The sequence below is a fragment of the Platichthys flesus genome, chromosome 13 (assembly GCF_949316205.1).
Source record: "Platichthys flesus chromosome 13, fPlaFle2.1, whole genome shotgun sequence".
Classification (NCBI taxonomy): Eukaryota; Metazoa; Chordata; class Actinopteri; order Pleuronectiformes; family Pleuronectidae; genus Platichthys; species Platichthys flesus.
Window position 1 is genome coordinate 3,748,375 of NC_084957.1, and position 17,398 is coordinate 3,765,772.

At 43.7% G+C, this 17,398-nt stretch overlaps 1 protein-coding gene across 1 annotated transcript in view; it reads left to right on the top strand.

The window, feature by feature from the left end:
• The window catches only part of col5a2a (collagen, type V, alpha 2a), a 32,382-nt gene extending 15,685 nt beyond the window's left edge, over positions 1–16,697 (top strand). Inside the window, exons 4-54 of the mRNA XM_062402692.1 lie at positions 6–38; positions 147–179; positions 367–420; positions 1,155–1,247; positions 1,587–1,658; positions 2,985–3,029; positions 3,141–3,194; positions 3,274–3,327; positions 3,839–3,892; positions 4,003–4,056; positions 4,166–4,219; positions 4,337–4,381; positions 4,558–4,611; positions 4,768–4,812; positions 4,925–4,978; positions 5,162–5,260; positions 5,400–5,444; positions 5,532–5,630; positions 5,726–5,779; positions 5,961–6,068; positions 6,633–6,686; positions 6,798–6,896; positions 7,004–7,057; positions 7,192–7,290; positions 7,381–7,434; positions 7,603–7,656; positions 7,748–7,801; positions 7,912–7,965; positions 8,114–8,158; positions 8,241–8,339; positions 8,428–8,535; positions 8,646–8,699; positions 8,919–8,972; positions 9,114–9,167; positions 9,277–9,330; positions 9,414–9,521; positions 9,676–9,729; positions 9,854–9,907; positions 10,649–10,810; positions 11,240–11,347; positions 11,432–11,539; positions 11,629–11,682; positions 11,758–11,865; positions 12,116–12,169; positions 12,344–12,451; positions 12,803–12,856; positions 12,963–13,070; positions 13,250–13,559; positions 13,840–14,021; positions 14,120–14,362; positions 15,439–16,697. Coding sequence (XP_062258676.1) covers positions 6–38; positions 147–179; positions 367–420; positions 1,155–1,247; positions 1,587–1,658; positions 2,985–3,029; positions 3,141–3,194; positions 3,274–3,327; positions 3,839–3,892; positions 4,003–4,056; positions 4,166–4,219; positions 4,337–4,381; positions 4,558–4,611; positions 4,768–4,812; positions 4,925–4,978; positions 5,162–5,260; positions 5,400–5,444; positions 5,532–5,630; positions 5,726–5,779; positions 5,961–6,068; positions 6,633–6,686; positions 6,798–6,896; positions 7,004–7,057; positions 7,192–7,290; positions 7,381–7,434; positions 7,603–7,656; positions 7,748–7,801; positions 7,912–7,965; positions 8,114–8,158; positions 8,241–8,339; positions 8,428–8,535; positions 8,646–8,699; positions 8,919–8,972; positions 9,114–9,167; positions 9,277–9,330; positions 9,414–9,521; positions 9,676–9,729; positions 9,854–9,907; positions 10,649–10,810; positions 11,240–11,347; positions 11,432–11,539; positions 11,629–11,682; positions 11,758–11,865; positions 12,116–12,169; positions 12,344–12,451; positions 12,803–12,856; positions 12,963–13,070; positions 13,250–13,559; positions 13,840–14,021; positions 14,120–14,362; positions 15,439–15,585 — 4,155 coding nt within the window. The 3' untranslated portion in view covers positions 15,586–16,697. The remainder of the gene's footprint in view (positions 1–5; positions 39–146; positions 180–366; positions 421–1,154; positions 1,248–1,586; positions 1,659–2,984; positions 3,030–3,140; positions 3,195–3,273; positions 3,328–3,838; positions 3,893–4,002; positions 4,057–4,165; positions 4,220–4,336; positions 4,382–4,557; positions 4,612–4,767; positions 4,813–4,924; positions 4,979–5,161; positions 5,261–5,399; positions 5,445–5,531; positions 5,631–5,725; positions 5,780–5,960; positions 6,069–6,632; positions 6,687–6,797; positions 6,897–7,003; positions 7,058–7,191; positions 7,291–7,380; positions 7,435–7,602; positions 7,657–7,747; positions 7,802–7,911; positions 7,966–8,113; positions 8,159–8,240; positions 8,340–8,427; positions 8,536–8,645; positions 8,700–8,918; positions 8,973–9,113; positions 9,168–9,276; positions 9,331–9,413; positions 9,522–9,675; positions 9,730–9,853; positions 9,908–10,648; positions 10,811–11,239; positions 11,348–11,431; positions 11,540–11,628; positions 11,683–11,757; positions 11,866–12,115; positions 12,170–12,343; positions 12,452–12,802; positions 12,857–12,962; positions 13,071–13,249; positions 13,560–13,839; positions 14,022–14,119; positions 14,363–15,438) is intronic.
• Positions 16,698–17,398: the final 701 nt, after the last annotated feature.

Genomic DNA, 17,398 nt, shown 5'->3' on the forward strand with positions numbered 1-17,398 from the left:
TTCAGGGTCAGAAGGGTGAACCCGGAGATGTCCCACTTGTGAGTGTTTGTTAACTCTTAACCTTTTACACAGGCTTTCTCATCAATCTCTTAACCAATCAAAATGCAGCATCTAACTGTTTTCTTTTCTTTTATAATTGCCTGCAGGTCACTGGTATCAGAGGTCGTCCTGGAGCGATGGTGAGACTCCTCAAAGCTTGAGAATGTCTCTCGGGTTTTGCATGTGAAGGCTCAACTACCTGAGTAGACACTAGATGGCATGAGAGGACAGTTACCTCCTGCAGAACTTCACCTTAAAAGGAAAAAAAGTCACTGTTGACATTGTTGTGATATGTGATCATTTTGTCTTCTTCTTGATTCACCACAGGGACCTCCCGGCTCTCCAGGAGACAGAGGACAACGAGGGAACAAAGGACGGCCTGTATGTCCTCTACTGTCCACAGAACATAACGTCACAGATTATATAGCTTTCAAATTGTATTTATGCCTTTCTTTGAAGGGATATATAACAGTACAGAATATAATATAATATATTTTAACATACAATACATTATAATATAATACATGCAATGTTATATTTTAGAGAGTGGGATTGTTAGCAGGTTAAATGAAGAGTCTTGTCCCTAAAGTCCATCTGAGTCTCCCTTCATGAGTCTCAGTCCCTCACACGACATCTGGCCCCCGATCACACTGAGGTCATGAGAAGGACTCGCTTTTAACTCAAAGTGAAAATAAATACACTGCTCTATTAAAAAAAGGGGTTGTTTTCAGCTCAAGGGCAAAAGACCAAGAGTCAGACTGTATTGTAAAGTGGAAAGTTTGATGTATTATGTGCTTACCAAGCAGAAGTGTAGCAGGGTGATGAATGAACGGGCCCCTCCGGACTCCCATTCCGGTTGAGGTCGGCGGTTTAGGTTGATTTATTGTTTCATAACCAACGGTTTCCTTCCTGCACGGCTACAGAAATTAATCTGCATCATTTCTGTCAAACTGGATCCATGCTGCATCACAACCAAAAGCAAAAATCAAATAATATAACTGAACACAATAAAATAGGTTGTTTTTTCATAGCCACACAATAATAATGTGAGACTGAGAGAGGCCGAGCAACAAAACAAGTGACTCAGCAGTGATTGGGTCTTTTCTGCTCCACAGGGCCTTCGGGGTTCTGCGGGTTACGATGGAGAGCCAGGTGTGCCTGGTAATCCTGGTGAAGCTGGACCTCCAGGACCGCCCTCGCACCCGGGAGTGAGTCCAGCAGGCAGCACACACGTGTTCATCCACGGTTCATGCATGTGTCGGCATTCAGACTTATTGTTCCCACCACAGAATGAAATATATGAAGTCTATACACATTATTAAATGCTCATAGGATGTCAGCAGCCACCACTGTGCATGTCGGGATGTTAAAACCTGTTTATGCAGAGAACAGGCACAATACACACCTGATGATTAATTCTGCAAACTTACATTGTTTGGTTTACATCATTTACTCCCACTTGCCTCACTTGTCTCACTTGTAAAAGGCAAATTCATTGTGATTAAATCCAGCAAAGCTAAGATGAAGTGTGTGTGCTCCACCTGCAGGGTCTGGGAGCCCAGATGGCCTCCGGGTTCGATGGGAAGTCGGCTCCCCAGGGCATGATGACCGGCTCCAGGGTAAGAAGACGTCAGCGTCCCATGAGCCAGCCTCGTCTGTCTGTGTTTTATAATCCGCTTATCCAGAAAAAAGGAGACATCTTTTTTAATCTATAGCTGTGTTTCGGAAAAACTGATTTTTCTCTCTGTGTGGAGCTTTGGCAGAGAACGGTTACAGACTGGTAATTAAGAACAGCCCAATGGGACAGTGTCACATGTGTGCACTGGCTGCCAGTACCTTTTTAATCTGCTTTTAACCAGGGAGAGGGGGGGGGGGGGGGGGGGGGGGTTCAATATGTTTTTTTAGATTGTTAAATCATTTTACGATTTCACATTTCTACTTTTACTTGATGTAGTGATTTAGACTTGAGGAATTTCTCAATTACTTGAATGTTTCTGTAAAACAGTCACTGACAAAACTTCAGATAACCTGTCAGTCCATTTGCTAAACTCATTGAATCCTAGATTTCCCATGATGCATTTCTCTGTTCGACCATCCCTGTCCACTAAAGCCATGCTCTCTTTTCTATCATCTATAATAACATCATTAGGAGAGATGTCTCCAGAGCTGCATAAAACTTATAATACAACATTGTACAGCTTTTTGTTGAACTTGCTTTGAACACTTGAACACTTGCATATTGGGTTGATTTCCAACATGTAGCTTGTTGGAGTAAAACCTCTGCTTAATATACAGTATATACCTTATATATAAACTTATACATACACAATCCTCCTCCAGATTTCTGGATCTAGAAGTGATTGATGTCATAGAACATTATCCTTGATAACTTCTAAATGCTTCATGTTGCGGAATGATAAATGTTGTCGTGCGCAATAATTTAAGAGCTTGTATAGATTGAACTTAATTTAATAATTTAAACTGATGTCTGTGGAAGAACATAAACCATATTTGTTTTTGTTTTATAGCTTGTCAGACTTATCAACATATCGAACAATATCTCAGCTCACAAGGCCGAGTGCAGAACTTATTCCCAAAAATGGGATAATGCCCATTTGTCTGTGTTTACATGAATAATATATTAGTGTAAAACAACTAATCATTTACAGTTAAACAATTTTGTCTCAATTAATATTATTCATAAAATGTTTTATCAGCTGCAACAGCATAATAAAATATCTACATTGTAAACTGACCAAACCCATCGAGCGACCGCTAATACACATTCACACAGCTTTTCAATCCATGTCCCTTGTTTAACTGAAACACCATGAAGGCGAGTGGAGTGGAGTAGATGTGTGTGTCTGTATTTACATGTGCACACACGTTTGTTGTGGAAGTTTGAATCCTGTGCATTGTTTGATTTCTCATGGTGTTGGTTTCAGGGAGAAGCCGGAGCACGAGGACCTGCTGGACCCAACGGAACACCTGTAAGTCCATAAGACCTTCTACACATATAGATTGATGCTGCACGATAACCCCTGATCATACTTCAGTGCTGATTCGACCCCTGTTTATATTTGAATGCTTTATTCTTGTAGGGTCATGCTGGACCACAGGGGCCTCCTGGAGAAGTTGGAGATCCAGGACACATGGTACAACATAAGTCTTCTTGTGATTTGCGTGATTTAAATCATTCATGTGAATGTTAGTAACTTTGTTGTTGTTTCTCAGGGTCCAGCTGGTCAAAGGGGACCTGAGGGCCCTCCAGGGAAACCAGGTGAAGATGTAAGTATGACATGGGAAACTAAACCATATTCCTTCCTTCATTAAACAAACCAATTCATATTCCCCACAGTTTGAAAGAGCTGCATTTATAACAGTTTATAAAGCTGCTTGAGTCACAAACAGGAATTGAGCGTTGATGTAACTACGCCTTTAAATCCCAACACTTTCCATGGATCCATTTCATGCTTTGTCTTTCATGGGTTAGTGAATGAGAATAAAAGACTTCACATCTGTGACAGTGTTGTAAAAACTTTGCAATGAAAGGGTTTGGTTTCCACAAGAGGTCAGTAATTGAGCCTGTGTTTCCAAAGCAAACACAAGCAGAGGCAGATTGCATTAAGAACGATGCAGACAAAACCCATTTGCAGTATAAAGCTCCAGTTCCACACATCCTGGATTCCCAGTGCATTATGTAGTAAAAACACTTTTTCACTAACATTAAACCGGAGAGAATAAATATAACGTGTGTTTCACTGACTTTCATTACAATCTGGTTAATTTCCTTACACAGGGAGAAGCTGGCAAATCAGGAAATTCTGGAGAAATGGGATTCCCCGGATCAGCAGTAAGCTTCTCCACCACATGCATCATGCAACGGTTGTAAACTCCTGTTTCTGGTCTATGAAGGATTCTCTGGATAAAACTGATAATGGTTTTCATGTGCACACATTGTAGGGCGCCAGAGGATTTCCTGGTACTCCAGGGCCTCCTGGACTGAAGGGTCACAAAGTGAGTACAAGCTGTCCAGCACATTTCTTATGAAACAAGCATGAAAGGTACATGTAATTGATTTTGTCTCATTAAACACAACAATGACATTTGTCCTCCTTGTCCCCAGGGTCACGGTGGAATTATTGGCCAAAAAGGTGAAACTGGAACTGTTGGATCGAAGGTAACAGTCTGTCTCTTTGATTGATGGGTTGAATGATTGACTGTTTAGTTGTATGATCTAAATTATGTTGTGTAATTGTGCTGCAACCCCAACAATCTGATGTCTCTGGTTTTCTAGGGGGCCACTGGACCCTCTGGTCCAATGGGAGGACCTGGACCCATGGTAAGTTATAGTTTGAGAGTTGAAGTTTTCAGTTGCTCGCAGTTTACCTTCTGCTCTTATCTCGAATGAGACAAGGTTGTATCCAAAAACTAAACACGAAAAAGACTCTGAACCTACTCACCTTAAACATAAGCTATGATTGATCACTGTGCGTTTGTGTGTCTGTGTCACTACAGGGTCCTGCTGGGATGCCGGGAGAGAGAGGGCGCTCTGGACCAGGCGGCATCGCTGTAAGATGATATCACAGTGTTACTTCTTTCTCTTTAACGGCTCTAATATCCATGTTGTTGTCCAGTATTGTCTCTTTGTCGAGCTCGTCCCTCACAGGGTGTCTGTCCAACATCTCAGTGATTCATGCATCCAAGTGAACAGTCTTTGTCTTCTAGGGTAAACGTGGGCCTCCTGGTAACATTGGAAAAATCGGTCCGATGGTAAGACAGTGTTCACACTGTTGCAGATTGAGGTTATACTAAAGCATGACATCATCATCAGACTTTTTGGTTCTTTATTAAACTCTGGTTTTCACTTCTGTTTATTTTCCAGGGTCCCTTGGGTCTCAGTGGCCCCCCTGGATATCCAGGAACCCCAGGAATGAAGGCAAGTACACAGAAAGCTCTCGTCCTTCATCTGCAGTGAACACTCAGTGCTCTCCTTTAATTATTAGACGATTAACATCGAACATTCTTAAATGTTTAACTTATTATTGAAAGCATTATAAAGACTGTAGGCGATATATTCAAAGCCAGACGTGTAATTGTGATACTTGATTTCTTTCCGTAGGGACAACCTGGTCCCACAGGAGTCCGAGGTCCTGAGGGCCCACAGGGACAGAGAGGAGAGACAGGTCATCTGGGTAGAGCTGGACCAGTCGGCATGGGGGTAAATCTCTTGCTCTACTTACACTGACACATCACATACAGTAAGATCGTAAGGATGTTTTTAGATTGCTGATTAGAAACATCACTGTAACTAGTGCTTTGAATTGATGATCTAATCAAAGAACTTCTGTTTCTCCAAGGGACCCGTGGGAACAGACGGTGGCCCCGGTGCCAAAGGACCAGTGGTATGTAAACAGTCACTTAAATCACAGTGTGTATATTTACATGGAGGTCACATGCAACACGACTGAATGACTGATTGCTCTTCACAGGGAAATATTGGTCCACAAGGTAATGGCGGCCATCTTGGACCTGCTGGCCCACCAGGACCTCAGGGAAGCACCGGTCAGCCTGGTATCAAAGGACAACTGGTAATGTGGATTTTAGTTTTGAAAATGTTGAAAGTTCTGGTCACTGTAGTTTTTTTTTTATCCAGACTAAACATTTTGTAATGATTGTATTTCAGGGAGATGTTGGTGTTGGAGGATTCAAAGGAGAAGCTGGACCCAAAGGAGAATCTGTAAGTTTCGAATCTGTCTGCAGAACAGATTTCTATATTTTGCTATTCAAGACATTAAGAATAATTTTAATGAGTTAAATATACTAGTAAAAGTCAGACTAGTTAACTTTTGACAGCGACAATGCAAGATAAGGAAGTCTTGGTTTCATGTGTACTCTGGTCTTGTGTGTCATGTTTCTAGGGTCCGCCAGGCTCCCAGGGTGTGATCGGACCTCAGGGTGAGGAAGGAAAGCGAGGACAACGTGGAGATGCCGGGTCTGTCGGCCCTGCCGGTCCTGTTGGCGAGAGGGTGAGTCAGCGTCTTGACTCCTAATGTTACAGTGACAGAGCTGCACTTCGGGTCAGGGGTCATTGGGAGGTGGGGGGGGACAGTAATCTGGCAAACAGTGGAAGGTGAATTAGTGTGGGACATTGGAAATCATACCACTTATAAGGGGGGGGGTATATTGACTCATGGATAATGGAAAACATGGTGGATAACACACTCACTTTCCTGCAAGGAGGTCCCGGGTTAGAATCCCGGGCAGCTGTGGCCTTGCACTGCGAAGTTTGCGTGTGTATGTCTTTGTGTAGATTCCTCCTGGAGCTCTGGCTTCTTTCCACAGTCCAGAAATTAGCCTGACTGGAGAGTCTGAATCTCCCATAGACGAGCGACTGCCCTCACAATTACCAGAATGAAAAAATACATATGAACGATGGTTTTCCAAGACACATTTGGTCTTATGGGTCTAGATGCAGCTTCTCTACTTAGGGAACAATGTGTTCTTTACTTCAGTGATCCTATTAAACACAGTTGTGACCAGCTTTCTTTGTGACTGTGATGCAGTGTGTAACTGGTTGACTTGTTCCGTAGGGAGGTCCTGGTAACAGAGGATTCCCCGGTGCTGATGGGCTCCCAGGACCTAAGGTACAATCTATTTTACACCTCCTGTTTCCATTGGTTGGTTTACTGCAGTATAACACACATGTAAATACTAACATCAGTGTGGATTAATCATCATTATATTTTTTTCTGAAGGGTGCTGTAGGAGATCGTGGCACATCTGGACCCCCAGGACCCAAGGCCTCCGTAGGAGACCCTGGTCGTACAGGAGAACCTGGTCTGCCAGGAGCAAGGGTAACACTGGAGCTTGAGATTTTGCCTTTGAGCTGGACCATCTGTTCATCCATGATTTCTGTCTCCACAACATTCTTGAGTTACATATTTGATCTTTGTTTCCAAAGGGTCTTACCGGCACTCCTGGAGTCCAGGGGGCAGAGGGCAAGCCAGGACCACTGGTAGGTCGCAGTGCTCAATAACAAACGAGTCATTGGACATTGTGTAAAATGTGTTATAATAATTATAATCTATCCAAGTTAGCTTGAAGGTGACAAATTCAGTGCAGTCACAGTGATGTTTGCTTCTGTCTTAGGGAGCCGCAGGTGAGGATGGTCGTCCCGGCCCTGCAGGGTCCATTGGAAACCGAGGCCCAGCAGGAACTATGGGAGTTCCAGGCCCTAAGGGTTTCAATGTAAGGCTGCTGGGTCACTCAACACTTCACATCAACAGTCTGATCAGTCACGTCATCGTCCTTATTCTGAAATATGTTTTACTTTGAAAGGGTGATCCAGGAAAGACAGGTGAACAGGGATCTGCTGGAGTGTCCGGGCAAAGAGTGAGTATTGTGCCTCACTTTAATATACTCCATAAGGACAATTATAGATCCGTCACTAGTGAGTAGATCAGGAAATCTGTTGATATGTATCTGCTGCTGACATGTCAAGTCAATTGAACTGGTTTTGATAAATGTGCATTTATAACATCTCTGTTACTTTGTTTTCAGGGTCCTCCAGGAAAAGATGGAGAAGTTGGCCCTGCTGGTCCCCCCGGGCCGGCTGTAAGTGTTTGCTCTCTCTTTCAGATCGATTGTATGTTTATATCCCTGCTTTAAAAAACATTAACTGTGACATTAATGTCTTTTCTCACAGGGTGTTGCAGGAGAAAGAGGAGAGCAAGGACCTCCAGGTGTGAATGGATTCCAGGTATGAGATTGAATATTTTTAGGGATGAAATATAAGAAGCCTGCAGACATCAGACTCTGCTGCAGACGTGCTCCTATGGCCCTGGTTAAATGTTCCTTTGTGTTCTTCAGGGTCTGCCTGGAAACCAAGGCCCTCCTGGAGAATCTGGGAAACCAGGCGATGAAGTAAGTGTAACAGAAGCTTTCGATCCTGCTTTAAGCATTATCACACATCATTGCATTAACACATTAATGGTGTTTAGTGTCACAACCCATGTTTAATCATTAAAAGTGACACAATGACTGAGATAATACGAATGTTTGTGATTTTCAGGGTATTCCTGGAGAGCTCGGCTCTGTGGGTCAAACTGGACCAAGGGTGAGTGACTTCCTTCAATCTGAGTTAATCAGAAATTCACAGACTCTGAACTTTCTGAGACTGATGATATTTAATTATCCAGGGGGAGAGAGGAATTCCTGGTGAGAGAGGAGACCTGGGGCCGAATGGTCTGCAGGGACCTAAAGGAATCCCTGGTGCACCCGGTCCAGACGGACCAAAGGTACCGTTGCAGCAGAAAAACCATTGACGGATAAAAAAACATAACAAAACAAAAACTAAACCTCAACCTTTGGTATTTCTCTTTGAAGGGAAGCCCTGGTCCTGCTGGTGCACTCGGTGATGTGGGTCCTCCAGGTCTGCAGGGGATGCCAGGAGAGAGAGGCATCTCTGGCCCTTCAGGACCTAAAGGGGACAGAGTAAGTTTGTCTTTATGTTATGACTCACAACGTTTGTTTCATGGCATTTACTCCAAATAACAGCAAAAATGTACCTTGAAGTTAAAATTCTTATTTTTCTGTCTGTATAGGGAGCAATTGGCGAGAAAGGATCAGAGGGCACACCTGGAAATGACGGAGCAAGAGTAAGGAACACATCTTTCACTCAAACACACACAGTCGCAGCTCAACCAACAAACACACAAGTTCAGTATACATCTGTAAGGCTGAAAGAAATCTGCAACGGATGATGTATCAGTGCAAACCTGAGACTTGTCTCAGCTTGTTCAAAGAGATGTGTCAGCACAGGCTCCTGGTAACAGCGATGAGCCACATGTCCAACCACATTTCTGTTCTGTCAACAGGGGACCCCAGGTCCTGTCGGCCCCGTAGGATCTTCAGGACCAAGTGGTGAGAAGGTACAGTTCTCTTTCGTTTATTCACATCACAATGACTCTTTAGTTTATAGCTGCAGGAAGTGAAATTGTTTTTAGGAAACGGTACAGACTCAAAAAGTGATCTTAGAAACTATTGTTAATAAAACTGTGACATCTTTGCAGGGCGAGCCTGGACCCAAAGGACCAGCTGGACCTCCAGGATCCAGAGGAGTGCCTGTGAGTTGACCGGTCCTCTGTCTTCAACTCGTACTTCATGTCTGGTTTGGTCTTGTTTATTGTTCTGCAGTATATGTAAATAAATATATTTACACATCTCCTACTACAGGGATCCAGAGGTGACCCCGGCCCGATTGGAGCTGTTGGTTTTGCTGGAACTCCTGTAAGTAGCTGAAAACCCTCCTCACATAGTAGACATTAGTTTAGTCACTTTTTTATTGTTACATAACCCTTTACACTTTACAGGGTCCTGATGGTCAACCTGGAGTCAAGGGAGAGTTTGGAGAGCCAGGCCAGAAAGGAGATGCTGGATCATCAGGACCTCAAGGCTTGTCCGGAGCTCACGGACCTCCTGTGAGTTCAAAATATAAAGACAACACATGGAGAATGCTGTCAGCTGATTGATTTAAAAGCAGAGCATGATATGTTAGACCTTGTGATAGTTTTCATGATTTCCATACATAAATAAATAGATAAGTGCTTCTCTAATCACGTGCTGTTGTTTCAGGGTCCACTTGGTGTTGCTGGACTGAAGGGTGGCAGAGGAACACAGGGCGCACCAGTAAGATCAATTCATAATTAGTATTATGCATATACTTATTATTTGAATGATGTCCAACAGAAGCTGTTCCTCTCTGTTATCAAAGTCATGAAGCAGCATCTGAGCAGCTTGTGTCATTTCTCAGGGTCCCACTGGTTTCCCTGGATCTGCAGGAAGAGTCGGACCACCAGGCCCAACTGTAAGTTCTCACTGTCACTGAAAACACAAGCAGGGAACCAGGAGGAATTTATTTATTATATAAACTATAATATGATTGTAGCAGATCCAGTAGCTGATCTCAAATCTGAGTTTGATCAAACTGCTCAAAACAATAATAGATATTTGTCCACTGCACTTAAACTTTAAGTGATGTAAAACCTTGGGTGGAAGTAGATTGTCAGTATAATATGTAGGATATGAAAGAGGAGCTCCTGATGAAATGACTTATAAATACACTGAATACAATAAGGACACACACACAATGATGGGTTGAATTATAAACTTTAATTATAAACTGTACAAAAGTAGACAGATACATTACAGGAGTCAATAGGACTCGTCTCACACTACAGGTGTTCCACAAACAATAGACTCAATTGACCAATAGGAAAAAGCCTTATTGAAGTGTGCACGTTCTGCTGCATGTCATGTTACATGTTGGATCCTGGTCTTTAAGAGAAGTGGGCCTCTTCATAACATCTGTGACGCATTAGCATGATGCTTCTCATTCCTCAGCTCCTCACATTCCAACACACACAGCGACAGACTGTTTAGTCAAAGCTCAGAGTAATCACAAAGAAGAACTCATGATAAGACAAAGAAGATTTCTGAAAACAACAAAAAACAAATAAATAGTTATAAACTGTAGCTACCTTCAAGCACAGAGTTATCAGTTGTTATGTGTCTTTGTGCTGAATGCGATGTGACTGACTCCTGCCAGGGTCCACTTGGAGAACCAGGACCCCTCGGGCCTCCAGGAAAGGAGGGACCTCATGGAATTCGTGGAGACAACGGATCCCCTGGAAGACAAGGAGAGCGAGGTCCAGCGGGACCAACTGGCAGCCTAGGAGACAAAGGGGACTCCGGAGAGGACGGACCCACGGTAAACCCAATGAGACATACAAATAGTTGTAGAGTAAAAGGCCTTTTTATTGATCCCAGCACGCGGGTTTAATTTGAATTGCCTGAAGATTTATCGATTGCTCCTAAACACAAATTCATTTTAGAAAGTAGAATGGCACAAGTAGAGTGGAGTGAACATCTCCGCCTGCCTGGCTCTTATCACAGATAGATGAGTAAATAAATTTCCCAATTTAAAAAGTGATGAATGATGAAGTAAAGTTTTCTCCCACGTCTCATCCCTCCATCATGTTTGGTGTTGGAATGTTTGAATGATGCCCAACAGTCTCCTTGTGAAACCACATGTAAATCCTCTATGTCCACATATTTCTACAACCTGTAGTTTTTGCGTGATACTGCCAGTAGGTGTGTGTTTAATCTAAATTATTCTGTGTGATGATCTTGTCTCCAGGGTCCTGATGGTCCTCCTGGTCCAGCTGGAACCACAGGGCAGAGAGGCATTGTGGGTCTCCCTGGTCAGAGAGGAGAGCGAGGGATGCCCGGCCTTCCAGGACCAGGGGTCTGTATCAGCATCTGTCTTCAAGTCGTTCACAAGAGTTTCCTTTAAGGGCTGCGTCATGACATCCCTGTTTGTTTTCCTCAGGGTCCACCAGGGAAACAAGGATCCACAGGATCATCTGGAGAGAAAGGTCCCTCAGGTCCAGTTGGTTCTCCTGGTGCTAATGGACCACGTGGTGATCCAGGTCCTGATGTAAGTTTCAAATCTGCTTTGGTCATAAGTGAAAAAGTGTTTTCTCTCGTGTTGTCACATGTCTCATGGTGTTTCTGTGTGTTCTTCAGGGCCCTGCAGGATCTGATGGTCCACCAGGCAAGGAAGGCAGTCTCGGACAAAGAGTAAGAGACAAGTAAAATTGTGCACTACGTGCTGTTTTGTGTATTTCAAGTGAATAACGGTTGTTGTTTCTCTAGGGAGGCCGAGGAGATTCTGGTCCAGAGGGTATGGCCGGTGCACAGGGACTCCCTGGCACCCCAGGTCCTGTGGGTTCCCCGGGTGACGCTGGAAGACGAGGAGACGCTGTAAGTGGACGTTTTTTCCACCTGTGTGTTAGTGAGCTTGTGTCTCTGCACATCAACAGGAGAGTAATACAAGATTAACGCACATGAATACGTTCCTGTTTCCAGCCCTGGAGGCTTTTTGGATCCTGACTGGTCTTAATCTGAAGTGTTAGGAATGATGTGTTTTGGTATAATGAGGCGTTGGAGTTCCTCGGTGCTGGCAGAGCTCTGTGCTCCCTGAGGGTCTGATCATGATCTCACTCATTTGCAGGGCTCGAGAGGACCTGTTGGTCCACCTGGCTCCGCTGGAAGGAGAGGATTAGTGGTGAGTGTCCAATATCCGACTTATAACATCTTGACATTCTGTGAAATATGATCACGGCAACAGAGACGATCTACTCTAGATGCTTTGTATATGTAAATGATTAACAGCTGATAGAACCAAAAGGAAAACCTCCCTGTTTCAAATATCACAGATGTCACATCTTTCCTCATTCAGGGACCACAAGGACCAAGAGGAGATAACGGGGACCTGGGCGATCACGGAGAGAGAGGACAGAAGGGACATCGTGGATTCACTGGCCTACAGGGTCTCCCCGGACCTCCGGTGAGTCCGAGTGATGCTCAGTAGTGAGAGCCTGCTGTCAGGGAGCTTGTGGTTGATTTAAAGGCACCTCCTCACTTCTAGTTCCCCCTGGCTCTATTTTTCACACAAAAGCACCAATGGAGGAACAGGAACTGACTGAAACACCAGGAAATGTCAAATCTGCTGTAATGATTCTCTCTCTCAAACTAGAAAGCAGTTGTTTGTCACTTCTTCCCATAACCTGGTCTTTTGTTCTAAAAAATAAATCTGAACAGTGGAAACAAATATGAGCTGACTAAAAAAAAACTATAGAATGACTTACTGTTGTATTTACAGGAGGAAAGAGATTAAAGAGCATTTATTTCTTTAAAGGGAACGACGGGTGAACAAGGAACTTCAGGAATCGTTGGACCAAGCGGCTCCAGGGTAAATTTCATCTTCTGTAATATTATGATTTATAATAATAAAATGTAATCATGTCTTAGTTTCAGGACAACATTCTGAACACGGTTTTATCTGCCATGCGTCTCAGGGGCCTCCTGGACCTATTGGACCTCCAGGAAAGGAAGGATACCTCGGACAGTCGGGGCCCATGGGACCTCCTGGAACTCGTGGACTCGGTGGAGAAATCGGACCAGAGGTATCGTCTCATTATTCAGTACACAGAGGAACGTATTCATATATGTACAGTGTGTTGACTCAGCAAACCTGGTGAAACACAGAAACACTGCGTGAGGTAGAAACAAACAAAAGGCTGAACATGCTTTAAACAGCTGTATTAGTGTTGTTAGACACAGAACTGACTCTCTAAATCCACAGGGCCCTCCAGGAGAGGACGGACCCCCAGGTCCCCCAGGTCCCCCAGGACCTCCCACGGCTGCACTGGACGAACTCTTCGGCCCTCAGGATTATGATTTCGACGCTCCTCCTCCTCCTCCTGAGTTCACCCAGGACGAGGCTCTGCCCAACAACAACTCCACAGGCTCCGTGGTCGTGGACCCCAGCGTCCAGGCCACGCTGAAGGCCCTCAGCAGCCAGATCGACAACATGAAGAGCCCGGACGGCAGCAGGAAGCATCCAGCCAGGACCTGTGATGACCTGAAGAGGTGCTACCCCATGAAGAAGAGTGGTGAGTGGCGGCGACCATCTTGTTTACAGGACTGACGTACTCACACAGGATGTTTCACAGGATGTGGAATATCAAATTTCAACCTATCCCTCTGTCCTTTTCAGTCTATATTTTCTTGTACAGTTATTTTTCATCTCCATCTTCTCTGTGTTTCTTTCTTACATAATAAATCTTGTCCAGGCACAAGCCAGCATGTGATATCACTGCTTTATTTGACCACAGCAGCTGTAGATTGAATCAGTGGAGAGTCTCACCGCCTCCTGATTGTTTTCTCATGTAGGTGAGTTCTGGGTGGATCCAAACCAAGGCAGTGCAGAGGACGCCATCAAAGTGCACTGCAACATGGACACCGGAGAGACCTGCATCTCCGCCAACCCGGAGAGCATTCCTCGTAAATCGTGGTGGAGCACTTCCAGGAACAAGCCTGTGTGGTTCGGAGCCGACATCAACAGAGGAACTCATGTAAGCTCTCGTATCTCTGATGGTGTGAGCCGGGCTGTGAGCAGCACACACACAGGAAGCTGAACTTACTGACTTTACTGTTGTGTTTGTTTCTCCAGTTCACATACGGCAACAAAGAACAGGCGGCAAACTCTGTCAGAGTTCAGATGACCTTCATCCGCCTCCTCTCCAAGGAAGCCTCCCAGACCATCACCTACCACTGCAAGAACTCCGTGGGCTACAAGGACGAGAAGACGGGCAACCTGAAGAAGGCTGTGATCCTCAAGGGCTCCAACGACCTGGAGCTCAAAGCCGAGGGAAACAACCGCTTCAGATACACGGTGGTGCAGGACTCCTGCTCTGTAAGTTCCCACCGCTCAGACAGGGCTTTGCTCCTTTTTCATGTTCCTTCATTATTCAATCTATATCTTTATGTTACTCTTATTTTCAAATAAGCCTATGAAACTACCAGATATTTGTCGATAGAGCATTAGAGATGTGATTTAAGTTTTCAGTCAGCTAAGTGTTTCACAAACCTTGACTAACAGCGTAGAGAGATGGACAACATAACAGCTCGGCAACAGTGAAGCCAAAGACTTCTTGATTGCCTCCTGGTGGCTGACTTGAGTATAGATCATAAATCTCTCCTCCAAATTAAAAGTCAAATTACACTTCAAATAATGTTTTGACTCAAAAATGGCCACTTATCACACCCAATTTTGACAAAACATTAATTTTTACAGCAAATAAAGTTTTATTTAGTTGAAAAATGGGTTGAAATATTATGATTGACAGCTGAGATTGACCTTAATAATGAATTTAATCCGTCATTTGCTACTGAACAAACTCTGCTTCCAAATGATCCTTTCATATCTGGGATATTTTGGCTATATTTCTGGATTCAGTGAAGAAGTAGAGATGCGTCGTTTATCTTTATAAATAGTTTTCCTGCTCTCAGCAGTGAAGGTCACAGATAGAAAAGTCTGTGTGACACAGTTTTCCTTGAGGACCCAGATGTTTTTCTTTGAAGTGAGTGATTCAAGCATAACTGAAACAAGAGGAAATATTAAATACAATAATATGTAATATATCTTAATAATTCTGAAGTAAAACGTATGATAAAACAAATTCCTGTTACAATATGTCTGTGTTGAGCTGACAGCTTGTTGTGCTGCCCCCTAGTGGCCAGGAAGCTAATTCATTCAGACACTTTTAGACACAGTTGTGCTACATTAATGAGATTTTTCAGGCAGGAGGACTTAATATAAATAAATTATATGAGTCTGTCCACGTTAATGAAGGGCCATCAATCACCCAGTGCCTCAGAATGTACTGGTTTTTAGATTTTGCCTGTGGTCAACTGGTCCAGATGAGATTAACCTGTGTAGTTCACCAAAGAAAGACGCTGACCCAGTATCTGTTTGTCTCCTCTCCACAGCAAGCGACCGGCAACTGGGGCAAGACGGTGTTTGAGTACAGGACACAGAAAACAGCAAGACTTCCTATTGTGGATCTCGCCCCTGTGGACATTGGTGGCTCGGATCAGGAGTTCGGCATCGACATCGGGCCCGTGTGCTTCTTGTAAGAACGACAGCTGGGAGGCGTGGAGGACAATCCTGAGACTATTGAACTGACCGCATGACGCGTTCAGCCACGTTGTACATACAAGTACTGAGAACTTCTCCGGCCCTGCGGCAAAGATATTTATTGTGCCTTTTCGACCCGGTTCAAGACATCGACGAGTTGTAAGTTAGAAGAATGTTTTTGGAATTTACATAAAAAACCTTTTTTGGGGTAAAAATCTGAATCATTCCTCTTTCTTCTTGTGTATGTTTGACTTCAAAGCTTTGGTCACTGTGGTCTCGTTTGGTACAAAGATCTTTAACCCCCTAGGATTTTATTTCACAAATCCACTTCGCCAAAGAGGCATGAATATAGAAGCTTTAACATGTTTTATAGAAACTGCTGTTTACAGGCCCAGAAACCCCCCCTAATTCACTCCCCAACAAATTTTCTTAACGGATTTGTTTCTCTCTCTCTCTCTCTTTCTCAATGTTTTCATTGTCTGAATATTGAAACTCGATTGTGGTGCTATTGAGGAAACGAATACAGCTGAGGACGAGTTCAGCAGCTCCGGTATTTTCCTCGAGACAGTTGTGATGGAGCCGTGTCTGTATCCAGTTGTTTTAGACTCTGTACCGATCACGTAGAAAAACACTCAAGACACATCAAGACTGTCCATTTCCTCAGTGTTAGCTACCTCGTCACCGAAACTGAGAAAAAACGATGACACTATGTGTATTATTATTATTTTCTTTTGATTTCCACCGGTGCTGTTGTGTAAGTAGTGTGATCTTTGTGCTCTTCTCCTGGCTACGTGGCGCAGGGCAGGGTTTTTTGGGGGGGAAGCCAATAAAGACCTTTCTGTCGAAGATGGAGAGATGAATGAGGTTGTCGTGTGACTGGTGTGTGGTAATTTGTGACACTTTTTCTTTCCCCTTCAACTTTAATATCGTTCAGTATAAGGTAGCACAGAAAATAACCCTATTTTTATGCATGTCGGTTCCCCCTTTGCAGTATCCTGGACTTATATGCTCTTTTTTTATAATCGGTTTTGTAGAATAAGGCGGCTGTGTGTGCCTGTTTGCTTTGTATTTCTTGCTATGCAACAAATTAAACACAATGCTTGTAAATCCCCCCCAAGCTCTTGTCACGTTACTTCAGGTGCAGTCAGGTCCTTCGACTTTGTTATTTTGCACAAAGACTCGATTTTAGACAGATTTCTGTTCAGCAAATGTATCAAAGTCAAAAACAGTTGTTTCTAATGTAAGAGCTTTGTTTTCAAGTAATTCCATTGTGACGGTTCATGTTTAAGTATATTTATTCTAGATTAGAACACTTAGCGAGGCAGAGCCCACCAGGGGGAGGAAGAGGAGGGAGACTTCCACACCGGAGGCAGATGCATTTCTCCCTTTGAAAAAATAAATATTGAAAATAATTTCTCTCTGCCTATTCTTGTTTGAGGAGAGTTTATCTGGTCCTTTAAATCAAACGTTGTGCCATCGGCCTCGGGAGGGTTTGAAAACAAGCTCTGTGAAGCCAGTGGAACTCTTATTGAGATGATTAGACTGAACCGAAGTGTATTAGGGTTAAATGCTAACGTGTTGATGTTTAATGTTTTATTTCCTTGTTCACCACAGTAGTGTATTAGGTAAGCATGCTAATGGGAAATCCATATCTTATGCTGATCCGTCTTGAGTTCTTTAATGAAAAGCACCATTCACACCCATATATCTTCACCAATTAACCTAAAACCAGTATGGATGTTTTTGGACCATTGGAGAAACAGGAAGAGTGCAGCAGAACCAGGATTCAAACCTTGTTCTGTGAGGCCACAG